Source organism: Rissa tridactyla, chromosome 4 (genome assembly GCF_028500815.1).
Source record: "Rissa tridactyla isolate bRisTri1 chromosome 4, bRisTri1.patW.cur.20221130, whole genome shotgun sequence".
Taxonomy (NCBI): Eukaryota; Metazoa; Chordata; class Aves; order Charadriiformes; family Laridae; genus Rissa; species Rissa tridactyla.
The window spans coordinates 75,745,594-75,766,068 of NC_071469.1; the positions used below are offsets into that span (position 1 = coordinate 75,745,594).

At 52.6% G+C, this 20,475-nt stretch overlaps 1 protein-coding gene across 3 annotated transcripts; it reads right to left on the bottom strand.

Annotated features, from left to right (window-relative positions):
• Positions 1-4,876: 4,876 nt before the first annotated feature.
• Positions 4,877-9,747, bottom strand: IRX6 (iroquois homeobox 6). Of its 3 annotated transcripts, XM_054199595.1 has the most exons (8): positions 9,404-9,747; positions 8,009-8,254; positions 7,666-7,775; positions 7,311-7,391; positions 7,084-7,202; positions 6,478-6,963; positions 6,122-6,223; positions 4,877-5,904 (listed from the first exon to the last, which is right to left on the bottom strand). In XM_054199595.1, the coding sequence occupies exons 1-7, from the start codon at positions 9,446-9,448 to the stop codon at positions 6,123-6,125; spliced, it is 1,188 nt and encodes a 395-aa protein (XP_054055570.1). In that variant the 5' UTR covers positions 9,449-9,747; the 3' UTR covers positions 4,877-5,904; position 6,122. The 3 variants fall into 3 exon arrangements, with proteins under 3 accessions (XP_054055570.1, XP_054055569.1, XP_054055571.1); XM_054199594.1 differs by having other exon boundaries at positions 7,084-7,391; XM_054199596.1 differs by lacking the exon at positions 8,009-8,254 and having other exon boundaries at positions 7,084-7,391.
• Between the last annotated feature and the right edge of the window lie 10,728 nt (positions 9,748-20,475).

Genomic DNA, 20,475 nt, shown 5'->3' on the forward strand with positions numbered 1-20,475 from the left:
CCCAGCATAAATCGCAGCCAGTGGCTGCAGAGTTGCCAAGCACATGGTCAGATAAACAAGATTTAACTGGGAAGCATGAATCCCTGGCAGGCTGCTGACTCAGAGTTCCTCGTTGTCCGATTCCTTGAGCACCTAACCTATTACTTATCACTGTGCCTCACGTGGTTTGTGTAGAGAAAACCTGGGCATGGTGATGTGGATGCTTGATTTTTCTGTCACGTGTAGTGAGCAACAGTGGGATCAGTTGTGGCAACAGGGAGCTCCAGTCACTGTTTGTTGCTTAGCTGTTCAGTAAGTTTAGGACATTACATTAAGCTGTGGAGGGCATCTTTTAGATGTTGTACATTGGTGATGTGTATATTGAAAATTCAGAAGTGAATCCACTTGAATGAGTCATCCCAGTTGGGTGGAGGAACCTGTACTGTTATATTTTTGGTTAAAAATTGGAGGTCGCTTTCATGTGTTTCATGTTTACTCTGGATGCCGGTTCTTGTGGGCCTGTTTTTTTGAATGGTCCATGGGGCTGAGAGCCCCTGCCCATCACCAGGAGGGCTGACAGCTAATTGTGCCCAGTCCCTTCTCTGCCACCCCAGGCAGTCTGGGGGTGCCCAGCAGGTTCACCAGGCTGGCTGTCTTGTCTGGTAATGCAGAAATTCTTCCAAATACGCCTCTCTGTGAATGAGCTGGTGCCGTGGCATGAACTTAGGACTTGCCTTGTAGCAAACTCACACTTAGAGCTGTGCTGGGTTAAAAAAAACAACATACCACCACCTCCATCCACCCCCCCAAAAAACGGTTTTGCCGGTGCACGTACTGAGTCTGATGGATTTAAAGCAAGTTTAAGACCTGTTTACCTTACTTTAGTCTATTAAGCTAAGGTGGACCAGAGTGAGAAACATCCTGGCAGTGGTAGCTACAGCCCCTCCTGTATGCTGTAACCTTCCCCCGTATCTAAAAGCATTTTGTCTGCTGCTGTCATACTCTGCATGTCTGCGTTACCCTGGTGGGACCAGAGCACCAAACCCAGCCATCGGGGAGTTATCCCATGAATTTCAACATGTTACAGGTCCTGAGAGTATCTTTCCCATAAAATACCTCATTCTGGTTGAAACCAAACATCAGAAATTCACATCTGAGTAAGTGGGCAATGATTTTGCTAATCCCTCTTTAGCAAAACCGTATGTACTGAAGAAGGAAAGCCTCATGTTAGGGTCTGCTCGCTGAGGAATGGGGTGCCAGCCTTGGGTGAATGTGTCTGAAGGAATCGCTTCTCATTCCGTGTCAGCAGATCCATAGGTGTCTGCAGCAGAAGTCTCTCGTGTGTCTGTTTAGGCTCCGCTGCCCCGCTTGCTCTCCCAATCAGCGGTACACAGAGCTGCCCTAGTGAGAGGAGGCCAGAGAGCAGTCGCCTTAACTCTTAAACCTGTGCATATTAAGATTTAAAGAGCAGCGATTGAACACTACAATCAGTTATTTTATTATCTGGACACTGTCACAGAAAGGGCAGATAACATCTAAAGCACTAGAAAGATGAAGAAAAGAAAATTAAAATCTTCTGCTTGGTTTTCTTGAGGATTTCCCCTCAGGCCCTTTTGCAGGGCAGGCATTATGGCTGGGTTACTAACGGCGGTGGGGAGTACACCTTGACGGCAGCAGAGCGCTGTATTAGGGTATTTTCTCTTCTTTAGATGAAAAGCCCGGCTTTTGGATTCAGGCTAAAAAAAAAAGTATTCATCCTGCTAAGTAGATTGAAAGAGAATCCAGATTAAATAAATCATTAAATCATTCCAGAATGTTATCCACCTGTTCTGGCCTGTAATTTATTTTCAGATGAACAGTAGGTAAAAAAAGAAAAAAAAAGGCAATACAATGGCAAAAGTGATTTTCCCCTAACAGATGCTTTGATCCTGAAATAACACCTGGCCTGGAGAGCTGCTTGTGCAGCTTTTGAGATCATTTTGAACTAATTGCTCCACTCCATTGCTTCATAACCTCAATAGCCACGTAATGCTAACAGTTCTGCTGTAGCCACCTTTGAAGAGGGATCTCCAAGGCTTTTGCTGCTGCAAGGCCAGTAAAAATCATCCCTTTGATGTGGGATGTGAAACCTGTATGGGGACAGGACATCTGTTTGAGGGGACAGTCAAGTACCAGCCATCTGGGATGAAGGGTCCCAGACCATTTCTAGTGTCATGGCCACTCTCCTCATGTGCTGGTGCGGGAATAAAGGAAGGTCTCCCATCTCCTATGTGTCTGAAGGGAGGGGTTGTGCTTCAAAAGGCTGGGAAGTGCCGATCTGCGTGGTGACTTGTGTTGTCCAGACCTTCTCATGACTCCCAAAGGGTGCCCCGTGCTCTCTAGGAGAGGACCAGCGTGTTTTGTGCCGCCCGTGTTGGCTGGGGATGGGAGGGAGGTGAAGTGCTGGGAGCGGGTGACCGAGGACCAGAGATGGGGGGACAGCACCAGCGCTGGGAGCGTGGGGAAGGTGGTGAAAGATGGTTATTGTCCAGCTCTTCCACACCTCCTCTCTGCCCAGCTGCAGCTGAAGGCAGCCGCAGTCTGAGACCCCCATTTTGTGTCTCTGGTGTATATTTAAACAGATTTTGCCAGCTCTGGTGGCCAGTTTTCTAGTGGATTCTCCCATTTGCTGAATGCACCAACGTTAAAGCAGGAATCCATGGCAGCAGCCCGCCTGGGAAGGAAAGCGGCAGACAGGGGCTAGGGTGCCCCTGACTCTGCCCTCCGCTTCCCGGGGCTGCCGTCCGTATCTCAGGCTGATGAACTCAAGCTCAGGGAGGCTCGCTGCCGGCACCAGCCCGTCTCTGCCTTTACCTGGAGGCTGGGCACCGGGGCCGCTGCCCCCGCGGGGAGCGGGGCCGGGCGCGGGGGTCACCGCGGGGGCGCAGGAAGGGCCGGGGGTGCCCGGGGGAGCCGCGCCGTCTCGGCCGCACAAAGCCGCCTTTTCATCGCGGCCTCCTGCCCCCGCCGAGCCCGTAATTGTCTTTGACAAAGCTTCATTAGCGAGCGCGGCGGCGGCGGCGGCGGCCCCGCGGTCGCGCTGCCTTTGAGCGGGCGCAGTGGAGTGTGCGCGGCCCCGCCGCTCCCGCTCCGGGCCATTAGCCCGGCAACTTTGTTTTAGAAACTTCCCACCCCAGCGGGGGACGCGTCAATCAGCCGCTCCCGCCTGTCCCCCGTTTTCCCCCCCGCCTGTCCCCGCCGCTGCTAATTGGGGGGCGATGCGGGGCTGCGGGGGGGTGGGCAGCCGGTGCCAGGCGCGTCCCAGCGGGCTGGGGGAAAGGGGAAGACCCGGGCCGGGCGGGCGGAGGGTGAGGGGTGCTGGCGCCTTTCGGCGGGCCGGGCCGCAGGGACCTGGCACCGGCCCCGTCTCCCCGAACCGCCCCGGGGGAGCGGGGCTCCCAGTTCCCATTGAACCGCGGGCTGCCCCCGCTCCGGGGGGCAATCCGAGTTCACTTCCCAGAGCTCTGCGGCATTGAAAAACCCAGCTCGTAGCAAAGCCCAGCCAGAAGCCAGTTTAAATATGTTTATTACGGCATTGGAGGCGCTGAATTTGTTCCTGTGACACCCGGGCGAGCCCATTATTTTAGTTCTGTGCCTGGGCGCTCGCAGGCTCCGCTCCCGGTATTAGTTCTCCATCAATCCCCGCTCTGGTTTTTAATCAAAACAGTATTCGGAATATGATTCCCGGAGATTATATTTTGAGAGATTTGCGATACAGATCTTGCCGGCGTGACAGATTGCAGGGGAGTCCTGGACGGGCGGGATAATCTGCATCTCTCTTGCTTGACCTTTAATAAAAGGGGAGTAAAAGTAATAAATAAAAAATAAAAGTCTTAAGACTCCCTGGAGGTTGCCTTCGTGCCTACCTCAAAAAGACCCCGAAGCCTGCACCCGACTAATTAACCACCCCCGGCGGCTTCGCGGCTACTTCGGGCGCTCCCGTGGAGCCGTCAGGGACCAGGGCCGCGGGGCAGAGCCGGCAGCTCGGGGGAGCTCCTGGCTGTCCCGGGCCGCGGGGGCCGTGTGGGTTTCGTCCCCCGTGGGCAGCCCAGGAGGCCGCTGCAGAGCTGCCTCCCCGGGGAGCCTCTCCCAAGGCCGCCGGGCAAACGGCGCCCGAGGGAGCCGGGTCGCTCCCCTGCGCGCTGGGCAGAGGCGGCCGGGTCATGGCGGGGAGCGGGGCCCGGCCCGGCCGGGCCGCTGCGGATACGCGTGGGGAACCTGCGCTTTGTTCCCAGGGCAGATGATACCTGTCCCCTCCGGTGGGAGAGGAGGGGGGGAAAGTCGCCTTGCAAGAACCTTTCGAAAAGGCCTAATACTCTTTATTACAAGTCCTAATCCTTCAAATCCGACTTGAAATAATGTTTATCTTTTCGCAGCTTAATTTCCCCTACTCTAAGCTGCGGGTCACTGCAACAGACTGCGGCTTCTGTGCCGCCGCTCGCCCAGGGCTGCTCCGGAGCGCAGGAAAGCCCCGTGGCCGGGCGTCTGCGGCGGGACAGCCGGGCAGACTCTGCCCCGCTCCCGGCCGGCCCCAACCCCGCAGCCGGCCGCTCCGTTACCTGCAGGCCCTCCTGTACGCTTCCCCCCCCCCCCCCCTACCCCCGCCTTTTCCCGCCCTGGCCCCTGCAAAGCCCGACAAAGTTTGCCTTCTTTGGCAGGTGCCCCGCAGCCCGGGGCTGCTCCGCATCCCAGCCCGGGACGGGCCGAAGCCCGGGGCAGCCCCCACCACCTCTCCCCACCTGGAGCCTCTCCTTTCCCCTACAAGCTGCTTCTCTGGTTGCAAACCCAGGGGACTCCCATTTCTGCAGCCCCACTTGTCTTAGTAGCCTTTGGTAAACATATAGAAGTCTACTCGATATTCAAGATTGATTTCCCTGATTTATTAAGGCAGAATTCATTGGACTCTATTGACCACAAATGACTTAATGTAAATGTTGACCCCGGTGAACTTGGAAGTAGCAGGTATCGGGTTGATCTATAGATGACCTCTTAATTACCACAGTTATTAATTTAAATTATTGCCACTGCTTCTAGAGACAGGAACAAAGAAACATTCTTTCCTCATCCCTGCTTGGTTTATTAGTCTGAACACAAAGTGTTTGATGACACTTTTAATTAAACAGAAATAATGCAGAGATACGGTTTCCCTTTCTCGTCTGTCCTGTAAAGTGCAGCACTGCTCTTTTCACTGACTGACGGCGCTGACCCACTAACAACGTCCTACTTCGCCGCCCGGTCGCCACCCGCTGCCCGGGGGTGCCCTGGCCATGCCCCGGGGCGGGCGGCGGGTGCCCGGGGCGGGCCGGGGGCCGCTGCGCTGGCTCCTGGATGAAGAGCTGCCGGGGTCACTTGGACGGCTTCACGGCGTTCCGCTCATCCGTGTTAATTAGAGACTCTGAAAAATACTTTCAGCGGTATCTACGTAAAGCGACGGGAAACAAACAGCCCGGCGTAACCTGCGCCGCTCCTCCTCCTCCCGCCTCCTCGGGACGGCGCGGAACAACCGCGAACAGACGCACGTTGGCAGAGCAAGTCGGAGGAAGGGAGGAAAAGGAAAAAGAAAACACGACGTGGGGAAAAAATAACAGAAAAGATTTTTTTTTTCTTTTGGCAAAGACGTTAATGAGGGGTGTTGGACAAATGGCCAGCGGGTGGCGGGGTGGGGGACGCCGGTCTCGCGGGCGCGGCCGCTCCGCCCGCCGCGCCCCTGGCCCCCATGTGAGCAGCACGTTGTCCCGCGGCCCCGGCGAGGGCAGGGCCGCGGGCCGGGCCCGAGGGCGGGGAGGCCATGGCCAGCCAGGGGAGAGCGTCGTTTCGTTGTCTCACGCCGAGATCCTCGCTGCAGCCGGAGCCCCGTCGCCAGCGCTCAGGAAGGGGCGGGCGGCCCTGCGTGAGGGAGAAGCACTGATGAGCGTTTCCCGGACGGGCTCCGGTACCTGCCGGTCCTCCCCTAGGCCGGGGGGTGCTGCTCCGCCCGGAGAGGGGCTCCGGGAGCGGGGCGGGGCGGTGACCCCGGGGCTGCGCTCCCAAGCCGGAGCCGCTCCGGTGTCCCCGGGCTTATGCTTCGTGTGAGGCCGACGCCGGTAGCCGGCCCGTCACCTACCTCACCTCCGCAGCACCGGCCGGAACGCCGTCCGCAGCCTCTCCAAACAGGTCCCGCTAAGCTCGGCGCCTCCCGGGCCGCCCTTGGCGCCCCTCCCGAAGCCTGCACAGACACAAGCGGCTCGGGTGGGCCCGGCCCGGCCCGGCCCCACCGCCCTCCCCTGCCCGCTCGCCTCCAGCGGGGACGCCTCGGCCGCAGCCCGCCTGGCACCTGGGCACGGCTTGACGCCGCGGCCGCGCTGGGCCCGGCGGGGGGAAATGGGGGGGTGTCAACGCGAAGGTGGGCTCACGCCGCGCCCTGTGTCCCGGCCCGGCCCGCGGCCCCCCCCGTCCCCGCGGCCCCGCCGCCGCGGGTACCTTCGCCCGCCGCCGCGTACTGGCACGGCTCCCCCAGGCCGCGGTGGGACGCGCAGCTCCGCGGGAGCGGCTGCAGGTTGAAAGCGGAGCTCCGGAAGGCCTTGGCGGGCAGGGGCAGCTCCCCCGCCGCGCCGCCGCCCTCGGGGCTGCCCCTGCGCGCCGCGCTGGCCCCGGCGGTGCGCGCCAACGACCAGATGCGCGGCTTCTCCGCGGGCGCGTAGGGCGGCGGCGGGCCGGGCAGGGCGGCGGGTGCGAAGTCCGCGGCAGGGGCCTTGGCGCAGGGAAAGGCGCGGAAGGGTCCGGGCAGGCAGCAGTCGCTACGCGGAGCCTCGGGCAGCGCCGCGCCGAGGCTGGGGGCTTCCTGCAGGGAGCTGGCCCGGCCCTTCTCCGGCTTCCCCGCCTCCTCCTCCTCCTCCTCCTCCTCCTCCTCCAGGTCGTCCAGGTCGCTGAACCGCAGCTCCTTGTCCTCCTTACAGCTCTTCTGCTCTGCTTGGACACACAGCGGGGCCGAGGGGGCGGCGGGGCGTTAGTGCGGGTGCGGGGAAGTTGGGGGGGCCTCGAAATCGGCCGCTACTTCGAGGCGCCCGTCCCGCTTCTCCCCCCTACCTGTGTCTTCGCTCTCCGCACCGTATTCCTCCTCTTCCCGGGGGGTTTCTTCTTTCCTCTCTTCCCCCGCTTTGTTCTTGGGAGACCAGGTCATTTTGTTTTCTTTCTTGAGCCTCCGTCTGGCGTTAGCAAACCAAGTGGACACTTGCGTCAGGGTCATTTTGGTGATAATGGCCAGCATGATTTTCTCTCCTTTGGTGGGGTAGGGGTTTTTGCGGTGCTCGTACAACCAGGTCTTGAGGGTGCTCGTCGTCTCTCGCGTTGCATTTTTGCGTCTGGCCGAACCACTGAAATCCACCGTCCCGTACCTGCCGGGAGATGGTTAGAGGGGGGGCGGCGGTGGGAGCCCCCCGGCCCGGCCCCGCCGCAGGCCGATGTGGCCCTGCCCATCTGCCTGCCTGCCCCTGCCCGCCTGCCATCGCCGCCGAAGTTTGATTTTAGCTGACTGGTGCTCCCGGGGCGCCTCGTTTCTTTTGTACAGCGTTTGTCAGGTCGGAGCCCCCCCGCCCCCGCCGTTTGATGTCGGCCGCCGCCTCGCAGGGGGATGCTAATGCTGCCGGGCGCTGATCAAAGGGGTTTTACCTGTCGTACTGGTACTGCCCCAAGGAATGATCGTAGGAGTAGTAGGCAGTGGGCTGCGCGATTCCCGAGTGCAACGTGCCGGCGCCGTCCTTGATTTCATACTGGGGGTTCTGCAAGGGAAGCGGCAGCGTTTGGCGTCGAGCAGGAGGGGAACCCCACCGTCCCCCCGTACCCTCCCGCCGCCGCCCTGGTTCCCCGCCGCAGCCGAGTTCCTTCGCCCCCCGCGACGGGACGACGCCGGTTCCGCGTCCTTCAGCATCCCCCCGCCCCGACACCCGACTGATAACCACGAAGTTTGTCGCCTGTTGCACACCCCACACCCCCCCCTTCGGGCGGCACTCACCAGCGCGGTGTAGAGCGCGGCGGGCTCGGCGCTGTAGGGCAAGTAGTTGCCGTAGCCCTGGCCGGTGGCGTACGGGGTCCCGTACATACCCAGCGCCGCATTGAGCTCGGCGCGGCCGGGCGCCAGCAGCCGGCTCTCGTACGGGGAGCAGCAGAGGGAGGCGGCGGCCGGCGCCGAGGAGGCATCCGGGCCGGAGCGGGGGGCGGCCTCGCAGCAGGTCGTGCTGGGGCTGGCGGGGACGAAAAACTACGGAGAGGAAAGGAGAGAGCGGGACGGCGCCGGGTGACTGTCGAGGCAGCCCCATCGGGGGGAATTTAGAAGCGTGTGCGCGTCTGTGTGGGTGCGGGGGGGCGGAGGGGGGGTGAGGAGGGGGATAGAGAGCCCGGGTTGAAGCAACTAATTATAGAAATCGGGAAACAAACGGGATGGGAAGCGGGAGCCCTTGGGAAGGGGGCACGATTAATCAAGCAGGCAAAACTTTAAGGAAATAATTGCTGTCGAAAATGGCAAAAGATCCGTACGGCTCCCTCCTTCCCGCCCCCGCTCGGCCCGTTTGCATTGATTTAAAGGCAAGAAGTTGCGATTACAGTTAATTTGACAATAGACAAAGCAGTAAATATGTCAGTTAATGCAATCGAAGGCATTTGATTTCAGTAAGTTCAGTAAGAGGACAGCTAACTTCCCAAGCAAGGGAGGCACATCTTGCAGTGATTACGGTGTATAAATAATTCCACACAAATAAATCGTGACTCGAAGTACGATATAGAGACGACTTAGTTAATATAAGGTGCCTTGGTGTGGGGGGGTGTGTGGGGGGGGTGTCCCTCGGAAATCGTATAGGGGGAAAAAAACCCTCCCGACAGATCCTAATAAAACACAGGAAAAGGACCGACCCGCGGAGGAAGGGTGGGGAAAACGGCACAGCCCGGTTCCGCGGAAACGCTCGTGAAATCCCGCGCCCGCCGAGCCGCGATCCCCCCTGTCCGCGCACCCGCCGCGGGTGCCCGGGCGGTGGCGGGGGCAGCGCCCGGCGCGGCGTGGCCACTCCGCGGGGCAGCTCCGCGGGCTTGGAAAGCGGTCGCAGCCGGGATTTATGTATTTATTTGTTTGTTGCACTTAAAACTGAACGGTGGAGGGGGGGGGGAGGGGGAAGGAGGAATCACCGGTTTCCTAAACGCCTTTGCTGTGCACGCTGAGAGTTATTTGTTTAAACCTAACACAACACAAACGAGACATAAACACACACGCACATTTTTTAAAAAAAGGCTCCAGATGTGCCCTTTTAAAAAAAGACTCTAAGTAAGGGAAAGGGAAGAAAAAAAGGGAGGGGGAACAAGACATCTGGACAGCAGCAGCAGAATCTGAACAAAAGTGAGTGCTGCTCACTCGCCTTACCTGTGAAGTGGTGCTGTAGGGGTATCCGAACTGAGAGAAGGACATAGTCGCTCCTTATTTTTGGACCATAGGCAATATTTTCCCCCCAAGATCGATTGTAACTAAACCCTGCTTCAGGATGCACCTTCTCACACACACATTTCCACGTATGGCTTTTTTTTTTTTTTCTCAATTATAGATGATTGCACTTAAGAAAAGCAGCCAGACATCTGAGGCAGGGGGGGTTTGGTGCCTGGATTAAAAAAATAGGCTACCCCCCACTTCCCATCGCTCTTAATAAATATGTTTGTATAGAGAGAGTTTAAAAAGCCACCCCACATGTATAGAGAGTTTAAGTGCAAAGGGGCTTTTTCAAAGAGGGGGGGAAAATCACGTAGGGCTTGCAAGATACGGAGCTTGCTTGTTGTATTATTTTCTGCTCTATAGGTCTTTAGCGTTCATCGGTGGGCGAGGAGCGGGGTGACGTCACGGCCCTGCCGGCAGGAGCAGGCAGCGGCGGGCAGGAGCAGGCAGCGCCCCGCGCCCCGCGCCCGCCACCGCCTTCATGGTGTTTTAATGTGCCGCGATGCGCGTCAAAGGCAGGGACCGCAGGCGCGTCGCGGTTGGTCTCTCCCCCCTTTCCCTCGCTCTCGCTGTTTTTAAACACAATCCAAATTTGACTTGGGGAGGTGGTGGTGGGGAATAAAATAAAAGGGGGAAAATCGCGGCACCCACCAGCGTGTCCCCCACGGCCGGACAGCGTAGGAGGGAGGGCGGCGGTGGCAGCGGCCGTGCCGGGAACGCTCGGGGCCGGCCCGGCCGGGGCAGCCCCCCGTCCTTCCCGCTGCCCCCCGGCTTCCAGCCTCAAGGCCGGGCTCTGCCGTACAGCGCGGCACCGCTCTTGGCAATCGAGCCGATTAGTTGTGCTTCCCCCCCTCCTTCCCCGGCTCCCCTGCCCTTTGCGGCGGCACGGAGCCGCGGGAGCAGGGTCAGAGCTCGTCCCGCACGGCGTGATCTGCCTGCAGGGGCAGGGGCCGGGCCGGGGACCGGCCGGAGGGCAGCCCGGAGCCTCCTTCCCTAATGAGTGCTGAGCGGGGCATCCATTCTTCTCTCTTGGACCCGAAATGGTCCCACCAAGAGAGGGGGGGGGAGGCGGGGCCGCGGCAGGTCAGTGGGGAGGTGATGGATGGCTGCCTGTAGCCCGGCCTGCCCATTACCGCTACGGCGTAATTGCATCAATTAACAAATGGAAATGCCCTTGTTTAACCAGCGACTTACATATTGCGAATTTGCCTTTGAGGGGAGATCCCCGGGAGGTAAATGGGGATTTCCCCCCGCTGCGGCGGGGCCTGCAGCGGCGCTCCCGGGGCCCGGCCGGGCGCAATATCCTGCCGGTGACAATTAAAAAAGAAAAAAAAGAAAAGAAAAAAACCCACGACTTTCCCCGGCCCGGGGCGGCCCGACGGCCCTTGTCCCGGGCAGGCCGGGGCCGTGCCCCGCGGAGGCAGCCGGGCAGACCCCGCCGCCGTGCCGGTTCCCCGCCGGTGCGGCCCCGCTCCTCCGCCGCCCGTTCCCCGACGGGTGGCGCTGACGAGCCGCCAGCGATGCGCGGCGGCCCGGCCCGGCCCGGCCCGGCCCGGGGTGCTGCCCCCCAGCGCTGTCCCCGGCTCAGCCCCGGCGGATGGCGGTGTAGGGGGCCTTGCCGGAGCGGGGCACTTGGCGGGGGCTTCTCCCCGGTGGCGGTGCCGGGGCGGGCTGTCGGCGCCGTCGGGGCAGCAGAGCGGGCGGCCGCTGGCCCGCGGGGCCGGGACGAGGAGGGGGAGCGAGTCGCCGGGGCGAGCGGACTGTCCCGGAGCTCGGGGTCAGGTGTGACAGCCCTCTGCCACTGCCCGTAGCCTGGCCAGAAGGAGCGTGTGTGAAACTGAGCCGTTTCGGTTGTTGTTAACGGGAGCAATGACTTAAGAAAATTCATTAAAGAACACCTTTGGGTAACATTACTGCTAATTATTTAATTGCAAGAATCCCTATGGGGGAAATTATGCTAATTATAAAGTAATAAAACCACTTGTTCTAAAGCACTTAATTCAGCAAAATTTAAGCTTTTCATCAGAACATTTCTTATGTTGTTTGCTGAAAGAAACAATGACAGTAGCTGTATGTGCATCCTGCCTGCGCTCAGGACCCACGGGAGCTGGTGCTGGCACTCTGTGCGTGCGGGCAGGTTGCATGCCTGAGCCCATAGGGCTCTTGCCCTCCTTGCCGATGTGACAAGCACAAGCGGCCACTGAAACTGCATCAGAATTCACTGCGCAAAAGCACTTTTATAACAGACATAAGGCAGATCAATGCAAACATTGTGTTTGCCAAGCTTTATTGTGCACAATCAACGTGAAAGCACATCTATTACCTGTCAGGTACGTTGTAGCTGAACCCAGCTTTGAGATATGGCCTTTTGCAACCCAGCTCTCTCCACTTACAGCACTCTGCCCTATGGAGATGTTTCTGGAGCATACTTTGTTCTATACATCCCCAAGAGCCAGCCAGGTGACCCTTTTAATTGCCCTTACAACCTGGGATATTAAATGGCGTTCCCATTAACGAATACGAGTTCTGCCTTGCTCCCCAGCTCTTCACGAGGTCACAAACTCTGGGTCTTTTTGTTCTTCTGAGCACTGCCACCACTCACCCTGTCAGTCTGTCACTGAGTGACTGGACTTGCCATGTCAAAGCTGCTGAAACATCTTTCTGAGATTTGTAAATATTGGCTTAAACCTTCTGTTAACAGGTTCTGGAACTGGGCTTGGTGGAGGGCAGCATTGGGGAAGGAGTGTGCAATTTGCCATTTTTTTCCTTGTGGGGAAACGGCTTCAACAGCGAGATTTCCATTCTGCTCATACACTGCATCTTGGAGAAGTGTAACCGATGTTATATGTGGTCACTGCAGATTTTTCTTTCCTTTATCTAAATCTGTGTCATCTCTCTCCCCATATACGAGTGTGTCATCCCACCCCCACGGCACACACTGCTGTCACCCAGTCGTTCTAGCGAGGACTGTGGGACTATAACCATGAGCGAAGCCAGAAAACAATCTCTCTTGATTCACAAACTTTTGTTCTTGAAAGAGAAGAGTGTGAAGCCTAACTGTAAACATTTCTGCGAGCAGTTCCTCTTGAAGTGAGGCAGGAGTTCAAATGCAGCCTACAATGCAATTTTTGATGCTTTTAAAATCAACATCATTTGGTTTAGCTCTGATATTGCTTTGCTCGGGAGGCAATTGCGAAGGGTGAAAGTAACAGTATGTGCTTCCCACTGATGCAAATGCAGCTGCCGATAACTGTGAATTAAATAATGGGTTAATTGAAATGAGTGTTGGAGTATCATTTCTGGAAAGGAAGAATGATGTTCTAAGAAGGGTAAGAATAAAGCAGCTTCAAAAACATGTAACAGAAATGTGGCAGAGAAAAAAAATCTATATTTTAGAACATGGGGGGATTTTTGGTTGTCGCTTTTTTGTACTGAGAAAATGAAAATTCTTCAAGTCCATGCATGAATAAACAAGTACAGCTGGGCAGCCTAATACATAATTTATACTGATCAGTCACTGCAGATTTAACTGAATAAAGCCAAAATGAACACTAATTGTTTTGACAAACTAAAATAGTGTATATGATGGTTTATTGTGAAGCTTGCTGGTTACTATCCTTATCTCAGTGGCTATTGTCAAGACTGATTTCTGCATGAGAGGCAGAAAAAGATGAAACAAATTAGGACAATATTAAGATTAATATCTTGTTGAAGATAAAGCATTTTAATTGCTTAACGTACAGGCAGAAAATAGAAAGAACTGTCTTCAGGACAGAGGGGAGCATTGGCATGGTGAAGCGTGCGACATATCCTGATTTAGGAGGCAAGGTATAATTGCTGAGATAACATGCAGTACCTTGCCAGCTGAAGGCTAAACCTGAAAGTAGATTTTTAAATTTTTTTTTAGAACACATTTTAAATACATCAAGAATAACTTTGATTGCCTTTGGACACTTGTCTCCTGAAAGAGAACATCCGAAAAGATGTCAGTGGATTTCCAGAGAGTTATGTATGTGGGCTAGTGAATCTGAGAAGCTGCACAATTTCGCTCAGGTTTTGGTATGTGCAAAGTGAAAGAAATACATGGCTGGGCCTTTTCTTTGCTTCTCCAGACCCTCTCATTTAGATGGATGGCTCAATAAGAGCCATTTAAAATTGTATCTGGAAATTGAGAGACAGAGAAGGGTAATAGTAATATTCACAGGGATCCCTAAGCACCACTTCTGTGTGGATTCATTTATATGACAGTGATCCTAACAGCCCTCTGCGGTGGCCTGACCCTGCCATGTCGCCCTCCTGCCTCTTCTCTGAGGACCAGCAGCTCCACTCGGCTCCCATCATCGCTTTCATAATGACCTATGGATTTGCTGAATCTCAGATTATCACTGTGTTTGCTGTGATCAAGTTTTAGGATATGGCTATAAAATCAAGAGTTGGGCTTGAGTGTTCCTGGAATTGGAGGGTGGTTGGACTCAGGGCTTTAACCTGGACCCTTCTGTGCCTGGAGGTGGCCAAGCGTGTGCAAGCTGCATGTGGATCTTCCCCACAGTCCTGGATTTTCCCTTGGATCTGGGGCCATCACTAAACGCGGCTTCAGAAACTATACTTGACCAATGAGGAAAAACTTCTTTTAGAAGAGCATTCTGTGTCAGCGTAACCCAACACTTCTGCACCAGCTTTCTTAGGGTTATCTGTAGTTATTCTATAAAGTCTGAGTTCATCCAGTGAAGACACGTCTACACAAAACTCATGAGAACTTCACCGCTGAGGACTTGTTTGTGCTGTGCTGAGATACGGGCTAAGTAACGGCGGGAGGGTCAGGGCAGTGTCACAGCTCTCATTCAGGCTGAGCCCTCTGTGGATTCAGTTTCCAGTTAAATCAATAGAAATAATTTTGAATAATAATTCTTTTTTGAAAAGAGACTACTGTTCTCACACAGCTTGAGTAGGATATTGGGCTCACTGGGTACCATTAGCCACCGTTAACCAAGTTGTGTCTGTGCTTCCGTGGCCTTTGTGTCAGCTGATGTGCAGCTGGTGTTAAGGAGTCATTTGGCCGCCAAGCTGAAGGTTTTTAATTTAGTGTCACCTTAGGTATAGTCTGTCATTTATGTTTTGTGGCAGTGAATGACAGTGTTATTCCATTACCTACTCTGCTTGCTGTAATTTCCAGGATCTATTTTTTAATTAGTGAGCAGGTTACATGCAACAGTGCCTTATTTTCCAAGAGTTGTCACCAACTTACGCGCACTATTAAACATGGATATCAGAACCTCTTCCTTATGTACTTTCATTTTTAATTTACAAAAACCCCATTGTGTTTGTTGTACATTAGAAACACAGAGAGTTCATAGCTTATTCCAAAACCACAAAATACTTAACCCAGGACAGCTAGTCCCAGGCCTGTTGGCTTTGAGCCTCTTCATTAATTAGAGTCTGAGTAAAGAAGGGGCTCACCCTGGCTCCCCCTCCAAATCCTGTCTGAATTAACTCCATTTTGCATTTGTAGAAATGAGTGCAGAACAGGACCCGCTGCATAGTTTGCTGAGGACCCTTCTGCTGCCCTCCTTCAGGTAATTCAGTTTTTTTCTCTGGTCTTTCCTTCTACCAGTATTTCAGGCAGTACCAAGTGCTGGGGAGCCTTCGGGGAGGAGCCGCGGCGGCGATGGGCCATCTGCAGCCCACTACTCTGGGGAAGCTGGGACCACTTGTGATTTCACACACAAGCAGCACTAATCTACAATAAATCTTATAAAATCAATAAAAATATGGAAAGTATATCATTTTAAAGAAAAAACACATGAGACATGGCCATTAAGGGCACAGCCATTCTAATACCTGTGTCTGGTTGAAACTGCAATTAAAAACATTCCAATAATAAATCTACTTTCAGCCTCGTTTAATGCTTTTAACTTTCTTGAAAGTTCAAGCCGGTATCCCAAAAATGTGCCAGGACTTTCACAACGTATTTTATAGACTCATAAATAAATATGGCAATTAATCTAAGCTATATTTCTTTCATATTTGATGACAATTTATTATGACACTCACTCATTCAGTGCACAAAAACTCTAATGCACTTAAAATCGGATTTCAAACCAAACGTTTTATGGGAAAATATAGTATTGATCATCCATTTAAAGATATCATGTGATGATTCATAACCTGCTATAAAAAGGATCTTATGAGGACATTGAGAATGAGTTTTGTGGACCATGCTCGCCACAAAATCCAACGTATGAGATCTATGGTTCTCAGAGATGTTTTATAGTTCTGTTTAGAGTTTTCACCTATAATGTTATTGTGGTTTATGATGGACAGCAGCTTTAAAATAAGACATTTTGCATATCTAAACTAAAATTAAATAAATATAGGCTAATCCGTTAAACATTTACTAGCACTTTTTGTCCATTTACACAAATTCACACATGAAATTTGTTCCTTTCAAGGATAATTTCCACAATTTTGGGTGTCTTAATTGGATAGTTTGTGCAATACACATCTGCTACAGTGTCCTTTGATAAAATGAGACGCAGGAGTGATAACGGCTTCACATACTGCTCCTTGCTGGTTTAGAGATACAGCCTGTGCCACCGGCGGCTCAGGAAGCTGCAGCGCCTTGTGGTTGGAGATGCCACCAGCAGTAACGTGCGCTCTGCTGTCCCGGTTGTGCGGTGCATCGTTGGAAATGTTTTCAAAGCTGAAAAACTCCAGAAGACACATCCCGAAAATCCCGCTCCTGGGGTAATTATTGGTACTTGCGATGGGGTGCAGAAGGAAGAAAGGGGATTGCAGCACGTTGTACGCTGTGTACGGTTTCACATCCAGGCTGCACAGGATGGGCTTCTGCAGACCTTCACCATCAGCAGACGCTTTTCAGTGGAAATGCTGCTTGGGATTTCCCTGCATATGGACCAGCTCTCAGAGCCTGGCTGGGGCTGGTGCGCAGCCACGCTGGTGATCAGCGAAGTTTCTGTGAGAGAGAGGGTGAGGAGGAGGATAGGAGCGGGAAATGTCTTTTTTTGCCTTTGTAAATAATTAGTGTCTGCATTTGTGTACTTGACTGGTCCCACCTTCCTCCCGGCTCTGCCTGCCTGCTGCCTCGCTCAGTTCCTGGGAGGGCCTGTGGGGTAGCTCTGGGCCACAGTGGGGTGAGCGTCCCAGCCAGCGAGGCCGCCCAGCCTCCAGCCGTCCCTGGGACAGGTGTCCTGCAAGTGCCTAGGGGTTTGCAGCAGTTGAAAATAGCCAACTTCTCCTTTCATGCTCTGAGATTCTTAATATAATGATGTTTCCCGTTTGAACAGCTCATAGTTGTTGCCAGCCTAATTATTTTCTGGATCTTTCCTTAATGCTATAGGCTTTGGGTGGTGACACCAATGCTTGGAGAGACAGCAGAAGGAAATAAGTAGTGAAGGCTAAAGCACTTGGTTAAAGAAGAGTCTCATTTATAAATCAATTTTAATAACATATTTAAAAGCTCTCACATTTGCCTTTAATGTGTTTCCATTTCCCCCTTGGTCATTAATATTTAAAATATTTTTCTTTACTGATCTTTTTTCTATTGTGTCCTTTCTAACTTTCTTTTCTCTCTTTAATCTGCAAACAGTGAGTTTTTGAGAAATGCATAATCCATGAGAAATCCAGATAATTTGATACAGGAAAAACCTTCAATCCCATGAAAGAAATTTTAGAGGAGTTGAGTAATTGTTTAAAAGTTATTCCAAACAGTTTAACTCATAAAAAGGTATCTGTTTTCTCTGATGGACTTTCAAAATGAGAAGGCACCATTATTTCTACTAGGAAGTAATAATCAGCAATGAACTTTTTCTAAAAAAAAAACCACCTGTGGGTAATGTTTTTCAGCAAGCCTGCCCTGGAGGTGGCTTCATTCCGTGGGTGATTTAAGGGCATGAGATTTGCTGGAAGCCCATTGCACGTCAGGGGCTGCCTTTACTTTTGAAAATAGGATTTGGGTTCCTCGTCCACGCCTCTCAGGTGGAGATCGTCTCTTCAAATGTGCTGTTAAAGAAAACAAAAGGAGAGGACCTAAGGAGGAGGGTCAGTAACTGGTTTCCCAAGTAGGGTTGAGTAAAAACCTCAGACATATGCTTTGGAGGATTCATCGCATTTTATAAATAATGTGGATTTTATAAATAATGTTTAAATGCAGCTGTGATGTGGGTGATTGCAGCTACAGGTGGGTCTAGGGGCCAGCCCTGCTCCTTGCCAGTTTGATTGGAGATTGCTTACCAGTGAGAGCAATTGCAGCTCCATTTAAGGACGGGGGAAGAGCTGCTCCTGTAAGGCCTCAATTAAGTGGATTTGTTACACCTGGAGTAGGAGGTAGGAGCTGGGCTGTGGTTTAGTATGAAACATGGCTGGAAGCAGGAGCACAAGCTGCAGGATTGGGACTGCTCAAGGTGGGTGAGAAATGAGATGGTGTCTTCCAGCTGTATTTGTGCTAGTTCTGGGGAGCGCTCTGGGACCGGCAGTGCTTGCCGAGGGTCTTCTGGGCACTGGGGGAGATGGTGGGCAAGGGGGCTGCAAAGGGAGGAGGTGGTTTCCTGAGGTTGTGGAATAGCTCCGTAGCAGAGGCAGGAGCTACCTCCCTCCTTGGTCAAGGCACACAGCAGTGTGTAGCTGGAGTAGCCTATCATCTCGGGGGAGAGATGAGAGCTAAATTTAATGTGTTGTAAATTCTCTAGAGACAATGGGGAAACCTCCAGAAAATAATTCATTTATATATCATGGGGAGGCTCTATGGGCGATGAAATGACATGCTTTATTGTGGAACAGAATAATGACTGCTCACCAGAACCACTGGAAAGGATTTTAGACACTTAACAATATCAGTTTGATTTTTTTATTTTAACTTTATTACTTTAGTCATTAATTTATTGTGCCTAGGAAGAATTTATCCTCTTCTTAGCTCATGCTGGGTTTTATGTTTTTATATATGTATATACACACATGCATATTATTCTCAGTCCATTATTCATCTATGAATTCTTCATGATTTGTAAATGGGCGATGAAGCAAAGAATACTAAAATGTAACAAAGATGGAATGGGGATCTGCACCATTTGTTACTTTCAAGGAAGAGTTTAATATGAAGATGTTGTTGTCTGATGTTTTAATATCTACCAGGGAAATGCTATAGCTGCCATGGCTATCTTGCATTTTTTTGTTGTCTCATCTTTGTAAAATATGTACTGGTTTTTGGGTGGATGGCTTTAGCACCAGAGATCTGTACTGGTGGTCGTGGTGGGGGAGGCACTTGCACGTATTTCACTGGCTGTTGTTGAGAGTGGAAGATGAGTTAGTTGTACCAACTGCTGATGCAGTGAGTGGTGGGTCTGCCCGGGTGCCTGGCTGGGGGCAGTGCGGTGACCCTGGGAGATGCTGCTTCTCCAAAGCTTCAGTTGCATATAACAGACAGGCTCCCACAAGACTGAACCCTAAGTGATGGACAAAGGCTTGTTCCTCTGCTCAGTTTGTTCCTCATGCATCAACTCCCAGTGCCTCTTTGATTATGCAGAGCTAGAAAAAGCCTCAGTAAACGTGTAGCAGGCAGTCGGCAGCCTTGGAATAGCTTTGCTGCAGGGTCCTTGCCTGGCTTGCTTGTGCTCCTCATCACTTTCCGTGTAGTTTTACTGTGTAAAATGACTCAAAAAACCCGAAATGCTGCCCCATAGATTGTTTTATCTGTACTCTTCTGCTGAGCATAAATATTTATTCAACTTCCTTCCATTGCTTGTGGCAATGGGGTGGGGTTTCATTGCAGAAATAGCTGATTGCCTCCCAGTTCGGGGCTGGGTGGCACCATGACTGCAGTGGCCTTCTTTTGTCACCTCTGTGCCTTTGGTTTGGCCATGTGAGCAGGAGAAGCCCTGGGCAGTAGCAAGCTAAGTTGAGTGTGCACCATGATATGAATGGTTTTTTTATTTAATAAATATGAAATTAATTTCCTCATGAATGACTAAATGCCACATACAGACAGTACGCAATCAGTCTCTCTAGTATTAATAGATATGATATCTGCGGGAGCAGTATCCAAAACTGGTAAAAAACCATTGTTTGTAGACACAGTGAGTGAACCCCACAGGGAATGGTTCTAAGTGCTGTGGGAAGAATGTCCTTACTGTGCCAAAGGATGATGTGGTGTGTTTGTTTTGTTTTTTTTTTTAAGATGGCATCGGTTTAGTCTGCTCTTGTACTCCTTTTGTGCTGTCAATTTGCCCCTTATTTGTTCTTCCAGCCTAATCTGTGTGGTATAGTGATGGAGCAGAGCTGTATTATTGGAGCTTAGAGAATGAGGGGTAACACGGAGGGTTATCTGGCAGATCTTTGATGCCAAAGAAATGCAGGAAATAGAAACCCCAGTATCCTTCATAAGCCGGAGTTGGTGATTAGTGCACAGCGTTACACCGTGTGTTGCTAAAGCCCCCGTGGCGGAGCTCTCTGCTGTGTGGCAGTGGAAGGCTGTGTGATCCAGTGTGGTGCGTAGCTGAGGCCCAGGGCAGTGTGCTGTCTCGTAACAGCAGAGCTGACTGCGGTTTGCATCAGTGAGAGGCGTTGTTAGGTCAATTTAAAACCAGAGCCTTAAAGTCAGTGTAATTATGCAAATGTTGCCCTTGCTATTAGCACTTTTGCCCTGGTAGCTTTGGCGTATATTTTACAAATGAAGTTACTGTCACATTTCATTATGTTGTTTACTGACCCATTGCTTTGGAGATGCTGCTCTCGCTCGCTCTCAGGTACCGGCCGCTCCTGCCACTGCGGTGTGCATGCTCTGACGCAGCCCAGCAGAGCCCCGTCTCTGCTGGTGTTTGATGTGATGGCTTTGAAGAGTTCTGTAAGTGTTCAATACAAGTTGTGACTGCTCCCAAACGTTTTTCTTTCTCCTCTCCTGAGTGTTTCCCTGCAAGTGTTACCTGTTCTCACTAAACTCCAGTCAGCCTAGCTTCTTTTCAGAGCCTTCAAAAAAGGCCTTGGTACCTTTAATTATT

Excerpts from the sequence above, each read along its gene's own strand:
- IRX6 (XM_054199594.1), bottom strand. The coding sequence starts at position 9,448 with ATGTCCTTCTCTCAGTTCGGATACCCCTACAGCACCACTTCACAG. Across the intron at positions 8,255-9,403 it reads CCTACAGCACCACTTCACAG|TTTTTCGTCCCCGCCAGCCC; the intron begins GTAAGGCGAGTG and ends TCCTCTCCGTAG. Across the intron at positions 7,776-8,008 it reads CCGCGCTCTACACCGCGCTG|AACCCCCAGTATGAAATCAA; the intron begins GTGAGTGCCGCC and ends CTTCCCTTGCAG.